The 17,996-nt window shown below is 54.3% G+C and overlaps 1 protein-coding gene across 2 annotated transcripts in view; it reads right to left on the minus strand.

The window, feature by feature from the left end:
* Adck1 (aarF domain containing kinase 1) overlaps window positions 1-17,996 on the minus strand; it is a 113,505-nt gene that overhangs the window by 38,986 nt on the left and 56,523 nt on the right. For both annotated transcript variants that reach the window (XM_076848065.2, XM_076848066.2), the window contains exon 5: window positions 607-765. In XM_076848065.2, the coding sequence (XP_076704180.2) occupies window positions 607-765 (159 nt within the window). The remainder of the gene's footprint in view (window positions 1-606; window positions 766-17,996) is intronic.

Raw genomic sequence — 17,996 nt, forward strand, 5'->3', positions numbered from 1 at the left:
GGAGTGGGAACAAAGGAACAGAGAAAAGGCAGAGGAGGGACCTGCTGGCAGGTTGAATAGACTGCTGGCTCCCTGTGGTGGTGCTGCGACTCCAACCATGGCGGCTCACCCTCCTCTCTGGATTGGTGCAAGCACAGAGCTAGAAAAATCCAGAAGCATACCAGGGCCTCTAGGGCTTTTCCCAGAGCCATTTTCAGGCTGGTAGCTTTGTTCATTCAAAACCAATGTGAGATAAGCAAACATGCCATCTGCATAAATATTTCCACGTGGCTGGCACATCATTTTTATATTCCTAGGAGGACTGCATGCTCCCTTCTAATTTTAAAAATCTGGTGTAACTTTTACTACCTCCAAGGAAATCACCTGAGGCTCATCTCATTCCCACTGCATCCCCTGGCCAAAGTAGCTTCCCAGTATGTTCTGAGGATTCCCAGAGGCAAATCAAGAACTGACCATCCCAGACACTGGGCAGGGTCACGAGTTATCATGACACCACTGTGGTCTCAGCTCTCCTCTCCCCCTCTGCTAGTCAAAGGGTCACATACCCTGAGCTAGTGCCACCAAGGCTACTTGGACAAAGGACAAAGGAAGAAGAGGGGCACCCACCTCCATCAGAAGAATGTCCTTCGAGCTCTGAGCCTGGACCTTCGGATGCTGGACCTTCACAGCCACTGTCCGCCCATCACGCAGCACTGCCTTGTGGACCTGGGCCAGGGATGCTGCTCCCAGTGGGGTGTCATCGAAGCTCAGGAACAAATCTTGGATCTGGCAGGAGTGGAGAGAGGACAGGGTAGTTGAGAGGATGGTGCACAATTCTATAAGACAGGAACAGAGCTGCCTGAGGTCCCACAGTCGACTTTCTGTGTTATCAGGTCTTGGCCGTGCCCTGTGCTACGGTGAAGCATCACACCAGGCACATGGAGGGAGTGGGCAGAAGACACCTCTGCAGGGCCCATCCTCACACAGGTGCCCCGGCCCCAGCCACCTCCCTCAAAGACCCAGTAGGGCTGCCTGGAATGTTCATCATCCACCCTGGTGCCTCTGGGGCTCTGGGGCCCACAGCAGCCCCAGACAGGGTTGGATAAAAGAAGTCCCCACTCCACCCACCAGGAGAGCTCGAGAGCCCCAGGTGGGAGGCCGCAAACCTGCAGCCACCTCTCGTTCCTGCCTGAGCAGCTGCCTCGGCATGGGTTCCTGAGGCCACTCCAGGCCCAGCCACCCTGGCAGCGATCCCAGCAATGCCAGCCAGAGTCACAAGCAGCCCCACTCAAAGAAAGCTGTGGGCAGAGCCCCTGTCCTCCCTGTGCCTGTTTCTCTCTCTGAAGTGGAAAACACGCTCCTTACTCTTTCCATCTTCTCCCTCCTCCCTCCTCCCTTCTCTCTTAAATAATGCCACACCAATTTTCCTGGAGGGGAGTTTCTTTCTGGCTGGAGTGGTCACAACTACATGGTCCAGATGTGGAAAGGAGGCCCCAAACACCTTTTCAAGCCTGCTAAGGTTGAAATCCGAACCCTCTCCATTTCTTTAAGCCTCTGCAGAGCCCACAGATTCCCAGGTGGCCAGGTATTTGCACATATGCATGGGTATGTACCTGGAAGTGTTCACACGCCTCTCTCCCGCCCCCACCTCCCGGGCTCCTATGCACTGAGGCCTCTGCCCCCGACCCCTTCTTCCCTTTGTCCCCACTTCTGCAGAAGTCACTCTGTCCTGTCCTCAGTGCTGCCCCTCACCTCTCCCGGGTCTTCAGAAGTCACGTGACCCACAGCCACCGCCCATTTGGTTTGCTGGGCTACATCACCCTCTGCCAACCCTCCCGCCTGCCCCGTCCCCATCCCTTCAGCTCCCAATGGACTTCATCCCATTTACAGCCGCTCCACAGAGGCCAAAGGCCCAGGTGACTTGGGAGAAGGTGTGGGATTGGCTTCCCCGTCCCCCTTCTTCCTCGGGGGATCTTTGTTTCTCCCCCTCCCAGAGCCTAGTTCTCCCTGCAACCCCAACAACACGCTCTTCTTTCTCCTCCCTTACAAGTTCCAGACTCCTCAAGGGCAAGAATCTCCCACGTACCCACCCAGGCCCCTGGGTGTGCTCCTGCCCCTGGCTCAGGACGGGAGAACACCAGGACCATCTCCCCCCAAAAGACAAGAGGACCTCAGCTCCAAGTGCGCTGGGAGCTTTGTCTCTCCTGTTCACTGCAGCTCTGTCTCTCCTGTTCACTGCAGCTCTGTCTCTCCTGTTCACTGCAGCTCTGTCTCTCCTGTTCACTGCAGCTCTGTCTCTCCTGTTCACTGCTGATTCCTTGCACCTAGAACCGGGCTGCAACTCGTCAAGGTCAAGCAGATGCTCTGAGATGACTAATTCACTCTTCCCTCCACTGGAGGACTGGCCTCCTGTAGACCTCCCTGCTCCTACTAATCCAAACACCACAAATGGGTAATTTTTCACTATTTCCAAAATAGTGAAAGCACACATCATATGTGGGGACTACCCAGGTGGATCCCTGTGAGGGTAAAACCCTGGGCCTGGTAATCAGAACCCTGAGTGCCCCTGGCCACCCTGATTGGTTCAGAGATGGACATGTGACCCAACTGGTCCAACGAGACTCAGTTTTTCTGCATTTTATTTTAACTATGAGAGAAGAAATTCTTTCTGTTGAATTTGAACAGAAAATTATAAACCTGGCATGATAAGGATCACACAGCAGCAACAATAAAGGAAGTAAAGACAAGAGGTAAAGGAATAAACCTTGGCTACAGCGTTGGAGCCCCTTGATCGCACCATGCCTGAGTACCTACCTGATAATTTTTGAAATTTTGCTAAGTCAGTTTGAGTTTTGTGTCACACATAACTGAAAGGAATCTGGCTAAAGCATTGTGTTCTTAGACCCCAGCCAGGATAAATAGAGAGAAGGGCATGGGGGCGGCGGGGGAGGGGAGGGCTGGCTCCCCAAAGGATTCAACAAGTACCAGCTCCATCCGTTCCCCACCTCTTACTGGGACAGGGACCCAGGAATAGAGGGAAGGTAGGACGCCTTTTTATCAGCGATGCTGCCAGACCTTACACAACGAGAGCAACACCAGTACCTCTGGTCCCCTCTGGAGGAACACCAAGGAGAGGATTTCGGAGGCAGAATGTGACCTCTGACCCTCACCCTCTCCCACCACCCCACTCCCCTACCAAGGCAGCTAGAACGGCCCGATCTTCCTGCAGAAAAGAGACCTGGGATGGCCACCCCAAGCTTTGGCCTGGTCAAGAAACACCTGTCTACTGTCTGAGAAGGACAACCAGTCTTCAATCTGGTGTCATTGCAGGGACCTTGCAGAGTCACTGCCACCAAAGAGTGACATGGCATCCCTGGGGCTGTGTGACTACAGCAGCTGCCAAGAGCACCCCACAGGGAAGCAAAAGAAGGAAAGGGCTGAGGCAAGCAGATCCTAATCTCCAGGTGGAGACAAACCAGGTCTGCGGTGTCCCCCAGGGACAGAAAGGGAGGGGCCTTCCACAATTTCCTCATCAAGGGGACCCCAAAATACGGTGCAAGCCCCGCTGCCGATTCAGCACTGTAAAGCTGTCGGGACTTGCCCAGCTTCCCCATTTTACCCGTGGAAGTGAAGAGAGGCTGTGGGAAACAGGATGCACCCCACTCTGGGCACAGGAAACCTCAGGAGGATCGCCCACCCCTCATCCTCCCGGTGACCCTCACAGCCATCCCTGTCCTTTCTGGCCGGATGCAAGTCCCAGGCCCACACCCCCCTGTGCTCACGCAAGCACACACACAATAATTGATTGCTAGTGGATGTTCTTAGCTGGCTTATAAAAAAGGTAATTAAAGATCGGTGCTGCAGCCTGTAATTAAATATGAATAAAGTATCTCTAAATGGAACCTTGATTCCAAGTGTTCAGTGGAAGTACTTTATGCTGATAGAGACTAAGGAAAAATAGACCCTATCCCAAAAGCAGAATTACACCCCCCTCCACCACCCTGCAGCTGAAACAAATGCCACCCCCCTCCAATCAGGATTTGCCTCGTCCTCAGCCCTTTCACCAGAAAACTATTAGCAGGCACAACGGAACGGCATTTGCAGCAATTAGATTCAAGCAGGGCCCTCGGCTGCCTCCAGTCACTCACAGAAACTTGACTCCCTTCCTAAGGCTTTCTGCCGGCCCCCCAATCCCCGTTCCTTTTGCTCTCTCTGGGTCTGGAGGCAAAAATCAATTAAGGAAAACAACTGCGTTTTAAAATGACTAGTTATGTGCTTTTTAATTACTGTCGGCCCAGGATTCAAATATATCAATGCTCTTGTCTGGAAAAGAAAAAAAATATCAGGAAAAAAAAAAGTTTCTCTAGATTTGTAGAGTTGGGGGGTTTAGGATTTGGTGTGTGTGTGTGTGTGTGTAAGGGGGATGTCTTTTTAGGAGAAAAACATCGAAGGGGCAAGAAGAAATGTGTTCTCCCCTGGGATCGTGGCAGACCATGGTCCTTTAGTTCTTCAGTATTCGGCCGTCCGCCGGGGTCCCTGAATCTAAAGAACAAGTGACATTATTCCCAAGTCATACGGCCAAGTGAGAGATTCTCTGCAAAATCAGCCATGTCAATTTCCACAAAGCCAGGCTATAGGCAATGTCTCCAAACTGCCACACTGAGCAGCGAAGCACAGGCCAGGGTACTCATGAGACCCAAAAAGAAGGTGACAAGGGGACGGGATTCCTTGAAGTCACACTATGACTGCTTGGGGACTTGTGCTTGCAGTGTCTCAGCCTTGGACCCCCTCATGGCCACCAGCTCATCAGACACTCAGGGAGGGTCCCCTGCACTTTCCGAGAAGACCCAGTTTCAAATATCCCATCCTGCTGTCCCCATTCTCATCACATCAGACCTATTCTGGCTTCAGAAATGTCATGGTCCTATTGATAATGCATCTCCCAAACCCTGAACTGCACAGTTCTAGAGAAGGCAGACCTGCCTCCAGGCAGACAAGTGCTGGCCTGGTTCCAAGGCCAGGCAGTTCCCACCTAAGAGCTGGGGAGACTGCCCAGGGCACCTGAGGCAGACCAGCTCGGGGCAGGTTACCATGGCATCAGCGGCAAACAGCACTCAGCTCTCAAAGTCCGGAGCTGGCCCACCCCAGGTCTGGCTGGGTGCCATTCCTTCCTTGGGAGCACACTGGGGAAAGACAAGCCTCCTCCTGCGCTAATGGAGTGGCCCAGCAAACCCCGCCCACTGCTCTCCCCGTGCCACATCCTCGTCCCCAATCTGAGGCCCTCAGAATGGCTCCAGCCAGAGAGAGCACCCTGCGAAATGCCCATGCCTGCCTTGGACAGCAAACCCACCACCACCTGTCATCCCCTCCCTCCCCCGGGCACCAATTACCCACCTCAGGAACCCTCCATCCCATAATCATGCACCCAGCTCATGGCCCTGTTGCTGAGATTGCTGTCCCTGGTCCCACCCTTAAACACAGCTGGTCTGGAGCCCACCCCTTCAAGGTCATTCCTAAGATGACACCAGACAGTGACAGGGAACAGGGGGCATAGGCACTCCCACTCCCCCTGGTGGTTGTGAAATATGATGGCAAGTTTTTACGTTTTTTTTTTTAATTTGTTCTAATTTATTATACATGAAAGTAGAATGCATTTTGACACATCACACATAAATGGGGTGTAATTTCTCATCTTTCTGGTTGTACAGGACGCAGAGTTACACAGGTCGTGTAATCATATATGCACATAGGATGGTAGAATGAATTGGACATTATTACCCTTCCTACCTCCATACCTTCTCCCCTCCCTTCACTCCCCTGTCTAATCCAAAGTACCTCTATTCTTCCCTAGCACCCCCACTTCTTGTGAATTAGCATATGCATATCAGATTCAGCCTTTGCTTATATTCAGCCTTTGGTTTTGGGGAATTGGCTTATTTCGTTTAGCATAATATTCTCCCATTCCATCCATTTGCCAGCAAGTGACATCATTTCATTCTCCTTTATGGGCCGAGTAATATTCCATTGTGTATATATACCACATTTTCTCTATCCATTCATCTCTCGAAGGGCATCTAGGTTGGTTCCATAGTTTAGCTATTGTGAGTTGAGCTACTATAAACATTGATGTGGCTGCATCAGCGTAATATGCTGATTTTAAGTTCTTTGGGTAAAAACTGAGCAGTGGGGTAACTGGGTCAAATGGTGTTTCCCTTCCAAGTTTTCTGAGGCATCTCCATACTGCTTTCCAGAGTGGCTGCACCAATTTGCAGTCCCACCAGCAATGTATATGAGTGGACATTTTCCCCCACATCCTCGCCAATATTTATTGTTGCTTATGTTCTTGATAATTGGATGGCAAGTTTATAAATACTCCTCCCTTTGAGAACTGGATTGAACTGGATTTAACGGCCCACCCATAACAACCAGCACATGGTGGAAGGAACAGCATACGATCTCAAGACCAGTTTATAAAAGGCACCACTGTGTCCTCCTCCCCACCCGCTCTGTTTTCCACTCTGGAAGAAACAAGTTGCCATGTCATGGGGACACTCAAGTGGCCTGCGGAGAGGTCCCCCGTGTGGTGAAACACCAAGGCTTCCCACCAACCCTCCATCCCCAGACAGGCCCCCGCACGACCGGCCCTGGCCAACACCTTGACTCAGCCTCCTGGGCCACGGGTGCAGTGGTCAGTGTTAGGCGTCAACCTGACTGGATTAAGAGAATGGGAAGAGCCTTCCCCCAGATGGACCTGAGAGGGTGTGACCACAGGAGCTGGGCCTGCAGTGGAGGGCTGTGAGGAAGAGGTGTCCTGTCTGCGGGAGGGCACCATCCACTTGACTGGGGGCTCAGATATAGAAAAGGATTCTCCCCTCCCCTCTCCCTCCCTCCTGGAATCAGGACACTCCCCTCCTGGCCCCTGGACGTCAGAACTCCAGGATCTCTAGCCTTGAGACTCTAGGACAACCCCAGCAGGCCCCACGGTTCTCGAATCTTCGGTCATAGCCAGCTTCCCCGACTCTGAGGTCTTAGACACAGGCTGAGACCGGCTCCAGGAAACCCCAGGGTCACCAGCCTGCAGATGCCCATCATGGGAGCTCTCATCCTCCGTGACCCCAGGAGCCAATTCCTCTAAAAACTTCTCTCTTGTGTATCTGCAACTATCCTATTGGTTCTGTCTCTCTGGAGAATCCTAACACACTGAGCCAGAACCATCAATGCACCACTCCCAGATTCCTGACCCACAAAACTATAAGCCACTAAGTATTGGGGATAATTTGTTACACAGCAATAGCAAAGTCATACACCCCGGGCACACCCATGCCAGACACCACTAATAATCCATCACTGCATCCACTCCTGCTGAACGCAGGTGATGCCTCACAGTCTCTCTCAAAGTGCCCCAGGCAGCCACTACCAGTGGACCAGAGTTAATTCATGAAATGAAACCCATCTGCCATTCCTTAGCCTAAGCCAATCAGTCAGCAAATACCTACCTGCCACAGGCCTGCTGTGCGGCAGAAACCACGTTTGGTATGCCAGCCAACAACACTGAGCCTCTGGCCATGAGACCTCAGCCGGGCACACACCTCAGCCTCGCAGAAGAACACTCTGGCATTTTAGCAGGGCCTGCTGGACAGAGGGTCCCCTGCCCACTGCTGCTTCACCCAACCCTAAAAATAACATGCACTAGGTCCAAAGAGGGGGCCTCCACGGTGCCCACACAGACACTGGCAATCAGAGAAGGAGGCAGGAGGCCCCTCTCTTCTCCGCTTCACAGCTGCCCTGCCTCAAGGTGGGAATGCCCCCGCCTCGGCTTCCCACTCAGAGCAATTTATTATAATAAAAATAATAACAGCTTGAGGACACAGAGACCCTGGCTTCCACGGAGCGTGTGTTCTTTCTGGGGTGCTGGGGATCACACAGTCAGTTCTGCAGAACCATCAGCTACGGCAACGGCTGAACTGGGAAGAAGTGAAAGGCCAGTGGCAGAACCTGAGCCCATCCCGGAAATTATGAGAATGTTCCCCAGTTCCTGGAAAGAAGCCGGCACAGCGCTCTGCCAAGGGCATCACAGGTCAGACCGAGCTTCTGTCCACCCACGAGATGGTGACCAGCAGCTGACTGGAAGAGAAGCCAGGAGCAAGACACCCCAGGGGGCCTGTGAGCTGCTCCCTGGACGTGCACAGCAGCCGCTCAGCTGCCAGGCCTGTGGGCAGCGAAGCATGCAGACCCGAGGCAAGCGCCAGTCAGACAGCTCAGGCTCAGGCCTGGCTCCAAGGGGCACCCGCTAGGCAAGTCACCTAAGCCCTCGGTACCTCAGTTTCCTCATCTATAAAATGGTCATTTTAATATTAACCTCCAAGGGTTGCTTCATAAACCACACGTACAGGGGTCTAGAAGAGCACTCATTCCTGACCCCCAGTAACCGCAGCAAGAGCCGTGGGTGCCTCATCCGATGCCACCAGCGAAGACGGCGGAGCAGGCGATGCCAGCCTCAGTCCTGCTCCGTCAGTGAGAGCAAACACCATCCATCTGCCCTGAGACGACAGTGGCCTCCTAGCCGGCCCACCACCTGCACTCCTGTCCCCCCAGCCATCTCCCCAGGCAGCTCCAGGAGCTTTCCAAATACAAGCTGACGGTGTCACTTCTGTCTGCATGAACTACTTCACCAGGGCCAAAATCCTCGACGTGACCCATGGGGTCTAGCCCTGCCTACCTCTCCTGCCCATGTCCTTCCTCTGCCCCACCCAGAGGGCCCCTTTCAGCCACCAGGGCACTCTCTCCCAACCCACCCACAGCAGGGCCTTTGCAGGTTCTGTCCCCTCTGCCTGGAAGGCTCCCCTCCCCCTACCCATCCTTTAAACCCCAGCTCTATGCTGCCTCCTCAGAGGAGCCTCCGGGATACCTGCTAGAGGCTCATGGCTCCTCCTCAAGAACAGTGACCACCGCTGCCCCCTCAACTCCATTGGTATCTGCTCTATCCCCCCCACCTTGGCCAGAGACTTCTGGGTGTGCTCAGCATTGCATTTGGCACACCGGACAGATACTTGGTGCTCGGTATTTCTAACAGGGGAATGGAGCTAAGGTTAGATTCTCCCTGTCCTCCACATGGAGAGAGGACCTTGGGCCTTCCCGCTGACCCAGGGTAGCTGAAACCCCTCCCAGGAGCAGCTACGGTTCCTTCAAGGCCACCAAAGGGCCTGCTTGGCACGGGGCTCCATGACAGCTGTGGGTGGAGGGATTCTAGGGAAACGTTATGATAGTAATGATTAATAAAAAGCAGATAAACACCCAGTGTGGCTGGCCAGCATGGGAAGCCATCCATTAGAACTGTCATTCATTAGTGGTGGGGGAGGGGGCAGTCCACCCCGATCTCAGCTTAAGCAAACCTTCTGTAAACTGTAGGCTGCAGGCACTGACATTTGATAAATTATCCTTCATAATCCACCGTTGCCTGTCATAAATCTCATCTTTCAACGTTCCCTATCTTAATAACTCCTACAGCCTCACAGGGTGACGTGTTTATGTCCCTGCCTGTGACAGAGATCTCTGGGGTAAAAGAGACCAGAGATCCTGGAGAGAGGAGCACGAAGCCAGGGACCCCTCAGTCAGGGCCCAGGCTGGGCAGGCGTCCCCTGATGACCAGAGTACAAGGCAACGAGTCCTCCTTGGAGCCCAGAGTGCCCAGGAAGGCTGATGGCTCTCACCCCATCACAGGACCCAGACCAGGAGCAGGAAGCTGAGCTCCCCACCCCCCAGCACAAGCCCACCCACGTATGGACACCCCACCGCTCCCTGAATCAGAGATGGGCGGTGCTGGGAACTTCCGGACACCTCTGCTCCTCAGGGACGTGTCCAGCCCCAGGCCGTGCCTCACAGCACTCTGCGGGACTCTCACCCCTCTCCTGAGGTTGGCTGGAGGAGATGTCACTGCACCCCTTTCCTAGAGAACACATCCTAAGCCACATCCACTGACTGGCCCAACAAGCATTTGCTGAGTGACACACATGCAGGGCCCTGTGCTCGGCACCGGGGACTCCACGGGAGGGAGTCCAAACTGGGCGCAGCCACCACCCTCTGGATCCACTCCTGGGACTTGAAGTGAAGGGGATAGACAGGAATTCATCAAGCAGTCACAGGTGACGAGCCTAACAGCTGTCCCTCTAGGTCCTGCAGAGGAGCCGGCATTCAGGGACCCAACCCAGGGGGGGGGCTCCTCTGAGAAGCTGGCGAGAGCTGAGGAGTCGGAACCAGCTGAAGAAGGGAGCCTTCCAGGCAGGGGGACAGAATGAGGGAGCCACGAATCAGGGGGACGAGGAACAGTGAAGGCGGGAGCCAGGAACCCCACGGCCAGCAGCTCCAATCCAGATGCAGCCAGACCTGGCTCCCCGCCTTCCCTGGGAAGGGTCCTCCTCTACAGCCCTGCCCCCTGGGGACCATGTGGCCACCAAGGCTCCTGCTCATTTCTGCGGGGGCTGTGAATTCCAAAACCCAGCAGGTTCACTCTCCATAAAACCCCAGAGGCCTTCCAGCTGCCTTCAGATGTCCCTCCGCCCAAACCCAGAGGGACAGAGGAAATGAAGCACAGCATCCTTTGCCGATGGCAGCTCTCTCTGCTGTCAGAACAGGTTTCTGTGGCTTTCAGAAGTGGCCAATGCCACCCAGCAAAGGAGCTTATGATGTGCTCCATGCCCCAGACCCAAGGTAAGAGAGTCGCAGAACCAAAGCCCTGAGCGCGTTTCACCCACAAAGAAGTCTCCTGGATTCACTTTGCATGTGACAGCGGTGCCCAGGGATTTTAAAGGAAAGTAAACCCAGATGCCACAGACCTACTGGGAAGACAAGAACGCACACTACTGGTGACCCCGGCAAAGCAGAGCAGTGGTTAAGAACACCAGCTCAGATGAGCCACCCTGTCGGACCTAGAGCGAGCAATCCCTGGGACACAGCATTCCCGCCCCCGACACACGGTCCACACTGCTCTTGAACCAAGGTGGAACGGAGCAGTTGCGATAGGCCGTTATGTGATCTGCAAAACCTGAAATATCTACTAACTGGCCCTGTTAGAAAATGGCCCAAAGAACTCTGCGTCCGGATCCCCAATTCCTCTGAACGTTCCCTTACATGGCAAAAGAGACCTTGCAGGTGTGAGAAAGTTAAGGACGCTGAGACGGGGAAGCAGCCTGGATCACCCCAGCTGGGCCAATGTAATCACAGGTCCTTCTAAGAGGGAGGCAGGGGGCTAGAATCAGAGATCTTCGCAGAGGCGAGAGGCCGGGGCGAAGATTTGAAGGTGCTACACTGCGGGACAGGATTGGAGGAAGGGGCCAGGAGCCAAGGAACAGGTGGCCTCTAGAAGTTGGAAACGGGCAGGAAGGTTCTACCCTGGGGACCCCAGAGGGATGCCATCCGGCCGACACCTTATCTTGAAGACTTCCAACCTGCAGAACGGTAACATAATAAATATGTGTTGATTGAAGCCACTAAATCGGTAGCCATTTGTCACAGCAGCAATAAGGATCTTAGACGGGCCCTTTACAGGCAGTCTGCTGACCCCTGACCCTGAGCCCGCACCCTAAGGAGAAGTCCACTTTTAGTCTCTGGCCATATTTCCCAGGGCAAGGGTAGAACAGTCTGGGCACAGACCAAACATGAACCCCCAAATGTGGGACCAGGGTGGGGTACTTCACAGGGTCCTTGTCTATCACGGCAGGTGACAACACCAAGGACCAGTCCGTCCCCTCCCAGGAGGCGAGAGGTCTTCTGCTCCCTCTGCTCCCGGGCTGCTGTGAGGACACTGTTCCTTCCCAGTCCCAGGCCAAGGGCTGAAACCTGCCTGGCTGAATGTCCCGGGCCTCCCTTTCCAAGGAGTCCACTTCCTCTGCAGCTTTGCATGGAATCACCAGTCCTCCTTCCCAGGCCCCCAAGGGGAGAGCTGCGGGGCCCAAAGAGACTTGTTACACGATGACTCTGGAGCCGGCTGGCAGGAGCTGCAGCTGTCGCAGTGACCGCCTGGCCTTCCACACACCTGGCTACCAGGAAACACAGCTCAAGGCCCTCACTCCACCACACGCTGCTGTCTCTTTAAATCTAACATCTGGAATCTGGGGACATTAGGCCCTGGCCTCTCAGTGCTCAGTCCTGCACACACCCGCTGGCCTTCTCTGACCCCTCTTTCCCCTTCCGCTCTGGGCAGGGGCAACTATGCAGGCCCCAGCACTGCAGAAGAGCCCTTCCCCAACTGCCAGCAGGATGACCTGCCAACATCCCCACCGTCCCCTTCAGTTAGTCCCCTTCAGTTAACTGAAGACCCATGGCAGCCAACCTCTGCATGCACAACAACCCTGGGTGTTGATCATGGCACCTCCCTGTCCCTTGGCACCTCCACTGGATGCCTCCTTGAGTCCCGCTGTTCACTCTCCAAAATCCCCCCACCCACTCCTGTCCCAGCCCAGCCCTGGGCCAACCACCATCACCTCTTGCCTGAATGACAATGGAAGCCACTCCACTGGTCTTGCATGGGTTCTACCCGTGTCCCCCCACCTCCCCGGCCAGCCACTGCAGATGGCACTGCGCCTCTCTGCAGAGCTCGTCCATGGCTGCCAACTTCAGACCTCCTTAGCGTGCCCAGCTCCCCTCCCGGCTTCCGCCCTGCACCGCACCCCCTTCCTGTCCCGGGTCAGACCTTTCCCACCCCAAGACCCATGCATTCTCCATTCTCTCTGTCCCACGCTCCCGTCCCTCTACCAGGCTCCAGACTCCTCACGGCTTCCTCAGAAAGGCTGCCCTACCCCATCCCCCCAGCATTCTGTATTTCTCCTGTGACATTTATGCAAGAGTTATTAAAGCTTTATTTTTTCTGGCTACTCACTGTTCATGCCCCACAAGCAGATCCTGAGTCCCCTCCTGGCTGCCTGGCTGCCCACATAACCCAAGGCCACACAACACAATCCACAGGCACCTGCAGAGCCCAGGGTGAGCACGGGAGAGAGGAAGCCCAGCAGGGAAAACAGCCAGAGTCCCACACCCTGTGGCCTGCCCAAGGGGGCCCAAGCCACACAGGCCCAGCACTTATCCCCACCCAAGGCCTGGGAGACACAGTCCTGCCTGGGTTCAGACACCTTCCTGAGAGGACACGGCCCGAGGTGATCTCCTAGGCCACCCCTCGGAGGCCCTCCCAAGCCTCCCGGCTCCTCTCTTTACCACATTCACGTCCTGCTCACATCCACCTCCTCCAGAAGACCCTGGCGCACCCTCTCCAGTCCTGCTGGGGACCAGGATCACCTGGATGCTGCAGCCCAACCCAGGGAGAGCTGCCCTGTGTCCTGCCCTCCCACCGGGCCACCAGCAGCATGTTACGTGCCTAGACCCCGGCTCTCAGTGACGGCAGGACTGTGGCAGCAAGGTGGTGAGGTCGCCAACTGGGCAGCCCACACAGTCCCCCCCTCCGGCGACTCTCTGGCCCTTTGCCCGCTGGGAGAAGAGTGCTGAGGCCTGAGGGATAGTACAGGGGGCAGGGCTGGTCCCCACTCCCCACCAAGCACCTAGGTGACCTTAAGGAAGTCACTTCCCCTCTTCTGGGACTTAACTTCTCACCTTCCACCCTGTGCTCCCCCAAGTGTGCCCAAGGCCCATGGCAGCCAACCTCTGCATGCACGCACACATACAAAATCACACACGTTCTCACGCGCGGCTCTCCACCTGGGGCTGGGCTATCGGCCCTGGTTAGAGATGCAGACACACACTCTCTCTCACACACACACACACACACACACACACACACACACTCTTCCAGGACACACAGGCAAGGCCACCGAGGGGCTCTTCTGGAAGCAGGACCCCATGGTATAAATTGCCAAAGGAAGCAGCCTGGGAACTGGGCTTGTCCTGAAGCGCCATGAATAAAGAAGCAGGCCCAGCTGGCCTATTCATAAGCAGCATGAAAAATTGATTAGCCCTGTACAGATTAAACATCATTGTTCCAACAGCGAACATAAATCAGCGAGAGGGGGAGGCCGCACCTTCCTCCGCTGCTGTCCCAGGTAAGGGCCAGTGGGCCGAGGTGACCAGACAGCAGGAGGAGAGGACAGCGCCTCCAGGAGAAGGAGCAGGAGCGCAGCCCACCTCCCCCTGTGCTCCCTTCTCACCCACAGCTGTGAGCCTAACCACTGCACCCCCTGTTCCTGACGCCCTTCTCAGCCAGCTCCTGACTGGCTCTGGAGGCAACACGGGTCAGGACCAACAGGGCGCTGGAGGCAAGATGGCAGTCCAGTGTGAGACCAGAGGAGGAAGTGTGGTCCTGAGAGGCGGACCGGGTCTCACAGGCCATCAGTGTGGCCTTGAACCTGGCCCCGCTTCTCCTCATCACTCACCTCCCAAGGCAGCCAGCGCATGGGTAGCATGTTTGTCTCTGGAACTGCAGAACATTCCAGCTCAATTCCTGGTCCATTCATCACCCTGCTGGGTGATCCTCAAAAAGTTACTCAATGTCTCTGAGTTTCTACATCTGGAAATACTGGGAAAAGGAACACTGAGCTGTTGTAGAACTAAATGAGAGCTTGTGTTTGACCTAAGGCATGTTTGAGACAGAAGAACAATAAAAATTCAGGCTTTTAACCTGCTATGTTCTTCACCTGCCTGCCCAGCCCCCTGTCGGGAATGAGCGAGAAGCCATAAGCTGCCAGGACATGAAACCTTAATGACAAGCGTGGGGAGAGCCACCGAATGCAGGGGTTAGGAGCTTGGCTTCTGAAATCAGCTCTGCTTGTGCTCCTGGCTCTGCCCCAGACTCTCCAAATGACATTAGGCATGTGACTTGACCCCTCTGGCCTCTGTTTGCCTCTCTGTGAAATGGGAATAGAGTGACATGACTTCCCTCTTGTGAGGCAACCGTGAGGATGACGTAGAAGTCGTCTGCCTGCACCCCACGGCCCCTTCTTCCATCCTGCACCACCCAGTATTGTATCTTCACTGTCATCTCAGAAGTCAGCCGCCCCCAGGAGCAGCCACCAGAGATCCAGTTAGAAGCTGGTGGATGGACACCCTGCTTCCTCTTGGCCCATGGGGGAGAGATGCTGAGTGGCACCATTTCCCAGCTACCAGCAGGATCACGCTTCCTTGGCCCACAGTGACGGCTGGTCCAAGACACAGGGTCACCAGCTGCCTCCTCCTCCCTGAGCCACCTCCCCACTTCCCTGACAGCAGCCTCCGAGTGTCCCACTTAGAGTCTGTCTTAGAGTCTGCTTCCAGGACAACCCAGACTAGGTGGTGAGCACTCGGTCAGTCACTCCTGGCAATTACGTCTACCTTCAGACAGGCCCGGCCCAAGGCTCCTCCACACCATCCTTCTCCTTGGGACTCGCCAACACAGACCACCTGGCTCAGGGGCACAGGGAGAGGCCCTCAGGAACCACTGCAGTCACCTCCAACAACCCAGCCCCATGCAGCCTGCAGGACGCCCATCCTCTTCCCCTGGGGAGGGACCGGAGGCCATGGGCACCATCCAAGGAAGAGACGAGGACCCTGCAGTCCTCTGGCAGGCCCAGGGGCACAGGGGCAGCGGCCAAGGCATCTGTCTTCAAGCCTGTGGCCTCCTGACCCACTGCCCAGCCTGGGACGTCCAGGCTCTGAGGTCCAGGCAGAGAGTGAGAGGAGACAACCAGCCCTGTCCAACTCCAGGAGACAGTACCAAGGCTCATCAGCCTGCACCTAGCACAACTGCATCAGGCCCTCGGGTGGTCTGCATCTGGAACATTCCCCCAAAGGCTCATGTGTTGAGGGCTTGGTGCCCAATGCATCCATCATCAGAGGTGGGCTTTGGGAAGGGACCAGGTCTTCAGGGTGGGATCTCATCAGTGGATTAGTCCATGATGGACTCATAGTTGATGGCTTTATTGGAAGGTGATGGGAACTTACGGAGCCAGGGCCTCGTTGAAGGAAGAATATCACTCCTTTAAGTTGTTTTCTTCGGGCGTTTTATCACAGTGATAGAGAGCTGAGCAATACAGAACCCTCGCTCCATCCAGTATCAGCCTGTGTGATCACACACACACACACACACACACACACACACACACCTGACCTGAGTGTACTTAGAAGACCTGGGCCTGTGGTGACTTCCTAAAGCCCACCACAACAAGGCCCAAGCCCTATGGCCCACTTCAATGTCCTCCAAAACCAGCCCAGTACAACATCTGACCTCAGCTGTCAATCACAGTCCCGCTCTGTAACGCTACCAAATGAAGCTGGGGGGCAGAACCAGGCAGCAGTGGCCAGACCTGGAGGGAAACCACTGTGTGAAGATGGCCTGCAGAGACAGGTGGAGAGGAGAGAGGAAGAGTCCAGGAAGAACGCCCCAAAGTCCAGCTCTACCCCAGCTCAAATTCACGTCTACCCTGAACCTCAGCATGTACAATAAGGCCTGTGCGTCAGATGTGATCATCCAAGTTAAGATGTGGTCACAACGGAGTCAGTGAGCCCGAAGCCCAATGACAAGTGTCCTTATCAAGAAGGTCATGTGGCAAAAGAGGCTGAGGTTCAAATGATGCGGCTACAAGCCAAGGCGCAGCGGTCACCAGAAGTTAGGAAGAGGCCAGGACAGATCCTCCCCTGGAGCCTTGAGAGGGAGCATGGCTCTGTGGACACCCTCACCTCAGACTCCCAGCCTCCAGAACCGGGACAGAACAGTGTCTGTTGTTTCAAGCCAGCCACCCGGGGAAGAAACAGATGTCATTCTCAGAGTAGCCACTATGGCCTGAGGGGGTCTGAAAGGGGGTCCTGGGATTCACCCACCATGGAGCAGGTGCCCCCAAAGAACACCCCAGAATCCTATTGCCTTGAGGGAGGCATTAGGAAAACGTGGCTTCCTCCAAGTCCGTGGGAAACCACAAGTTCCCAGGGGAGAGGGCTAACTTCTTGAGGCCCTTCAAGGCCAGCCTGACTTCCGAATGCTGCCCTCATGGTCCAAGCACTGCTATTACCTTTTCTCAAATCAGAGCCATGAGTCGATCCCCCACCTGAAACATCTATCGCTCCTCTAGGCATGAGATCATTCAAAATCCTGTCCCAGCTCTTTTGAAACATATAATAAGTTACTGTTAACTATAGGCACCTGACATCTAAACACCACTAGGACTTACTCCTTCTGACCGTAATTTTGTACCCATTAACCTGCCCACCAACCTCTGCCTCTCACATCCTCCCCACACCTTTCCCAGCCCCTACTCTTCTACGCCCAGCTTCTATGAGATCAGCTTTTTAGCTTCCACTTGAGTGAGAACACACGGCACTTGTCTTTTTGTGCCTGGCTTATTTCACTTAACACAATGATCTCCATTTCCATCCATGTTGCTGCAAATGACAGAATTTTATTCTTTTTTATTGCCAGATAATATTCCTTTTTGTATACCTACCACAGTTTCTTGATCCATTCATCCAGTGTCAGGCACTTAGATGGCCTCCGTATGTTGGCTACTATGAATGGTGCAACATAAACCGTGAGTGGGCAGATCTCCCTTCCTGGGGATAAATACCCAGTAGTGGGGTTGTTGAATCATATGGTGGTCCTAATTCCAGTTTTTTGAGGACCATCTCTATATCAGCATGGAAAACAGTGCTTGTCAGTACTTGTTCCCTGCTCTCCACAGCCTTGTCCATATGTTATTTTTTTGTCCTTTCAATGACAGCCATTCTAACTGGGGTCAGTTGACAGCTCACTGTGGTTTTGAGTTGCATTTTCCTGATGATCAGTGATGTTGAGTTTTTTCATACTAGCCATTTGTATGTATTCTTTCGAGAAACAGCTATTCAGATAATTTGCCTATTTCTTAATCAAATTATTTGGGTTTTTGTTGTTTGTTGTTTTTGTTTTGCTGCTGAGTTCCTTAGAGATCCTGGATATCAATCCCTCGTTAGATGAATAGGTCTGCAAATATTTTCTCCCAATCTGCAGGTTGTTTCTTCAATCTGATCATTTTCTTTGCTGTATAGAAGCTTTTTGGTTTGATATGATTTGT

This window comes from Callospermophilus lateralis, chromosome 3 (genome assembly GCF_048772815.1).
Source record: "Callospermophilus lateralis isolate mCalLat2 chromosome 3, mCalLat2.hap1, whole genome shotgun sequence".
NCBI classification, from domain to species: domain Eukaryota; kingdom Metazoa; phylum Chordata; class Mammalia; order Rodentia; family Sciuridae; genus Callospermophilus; species Callospermophilus lateralis.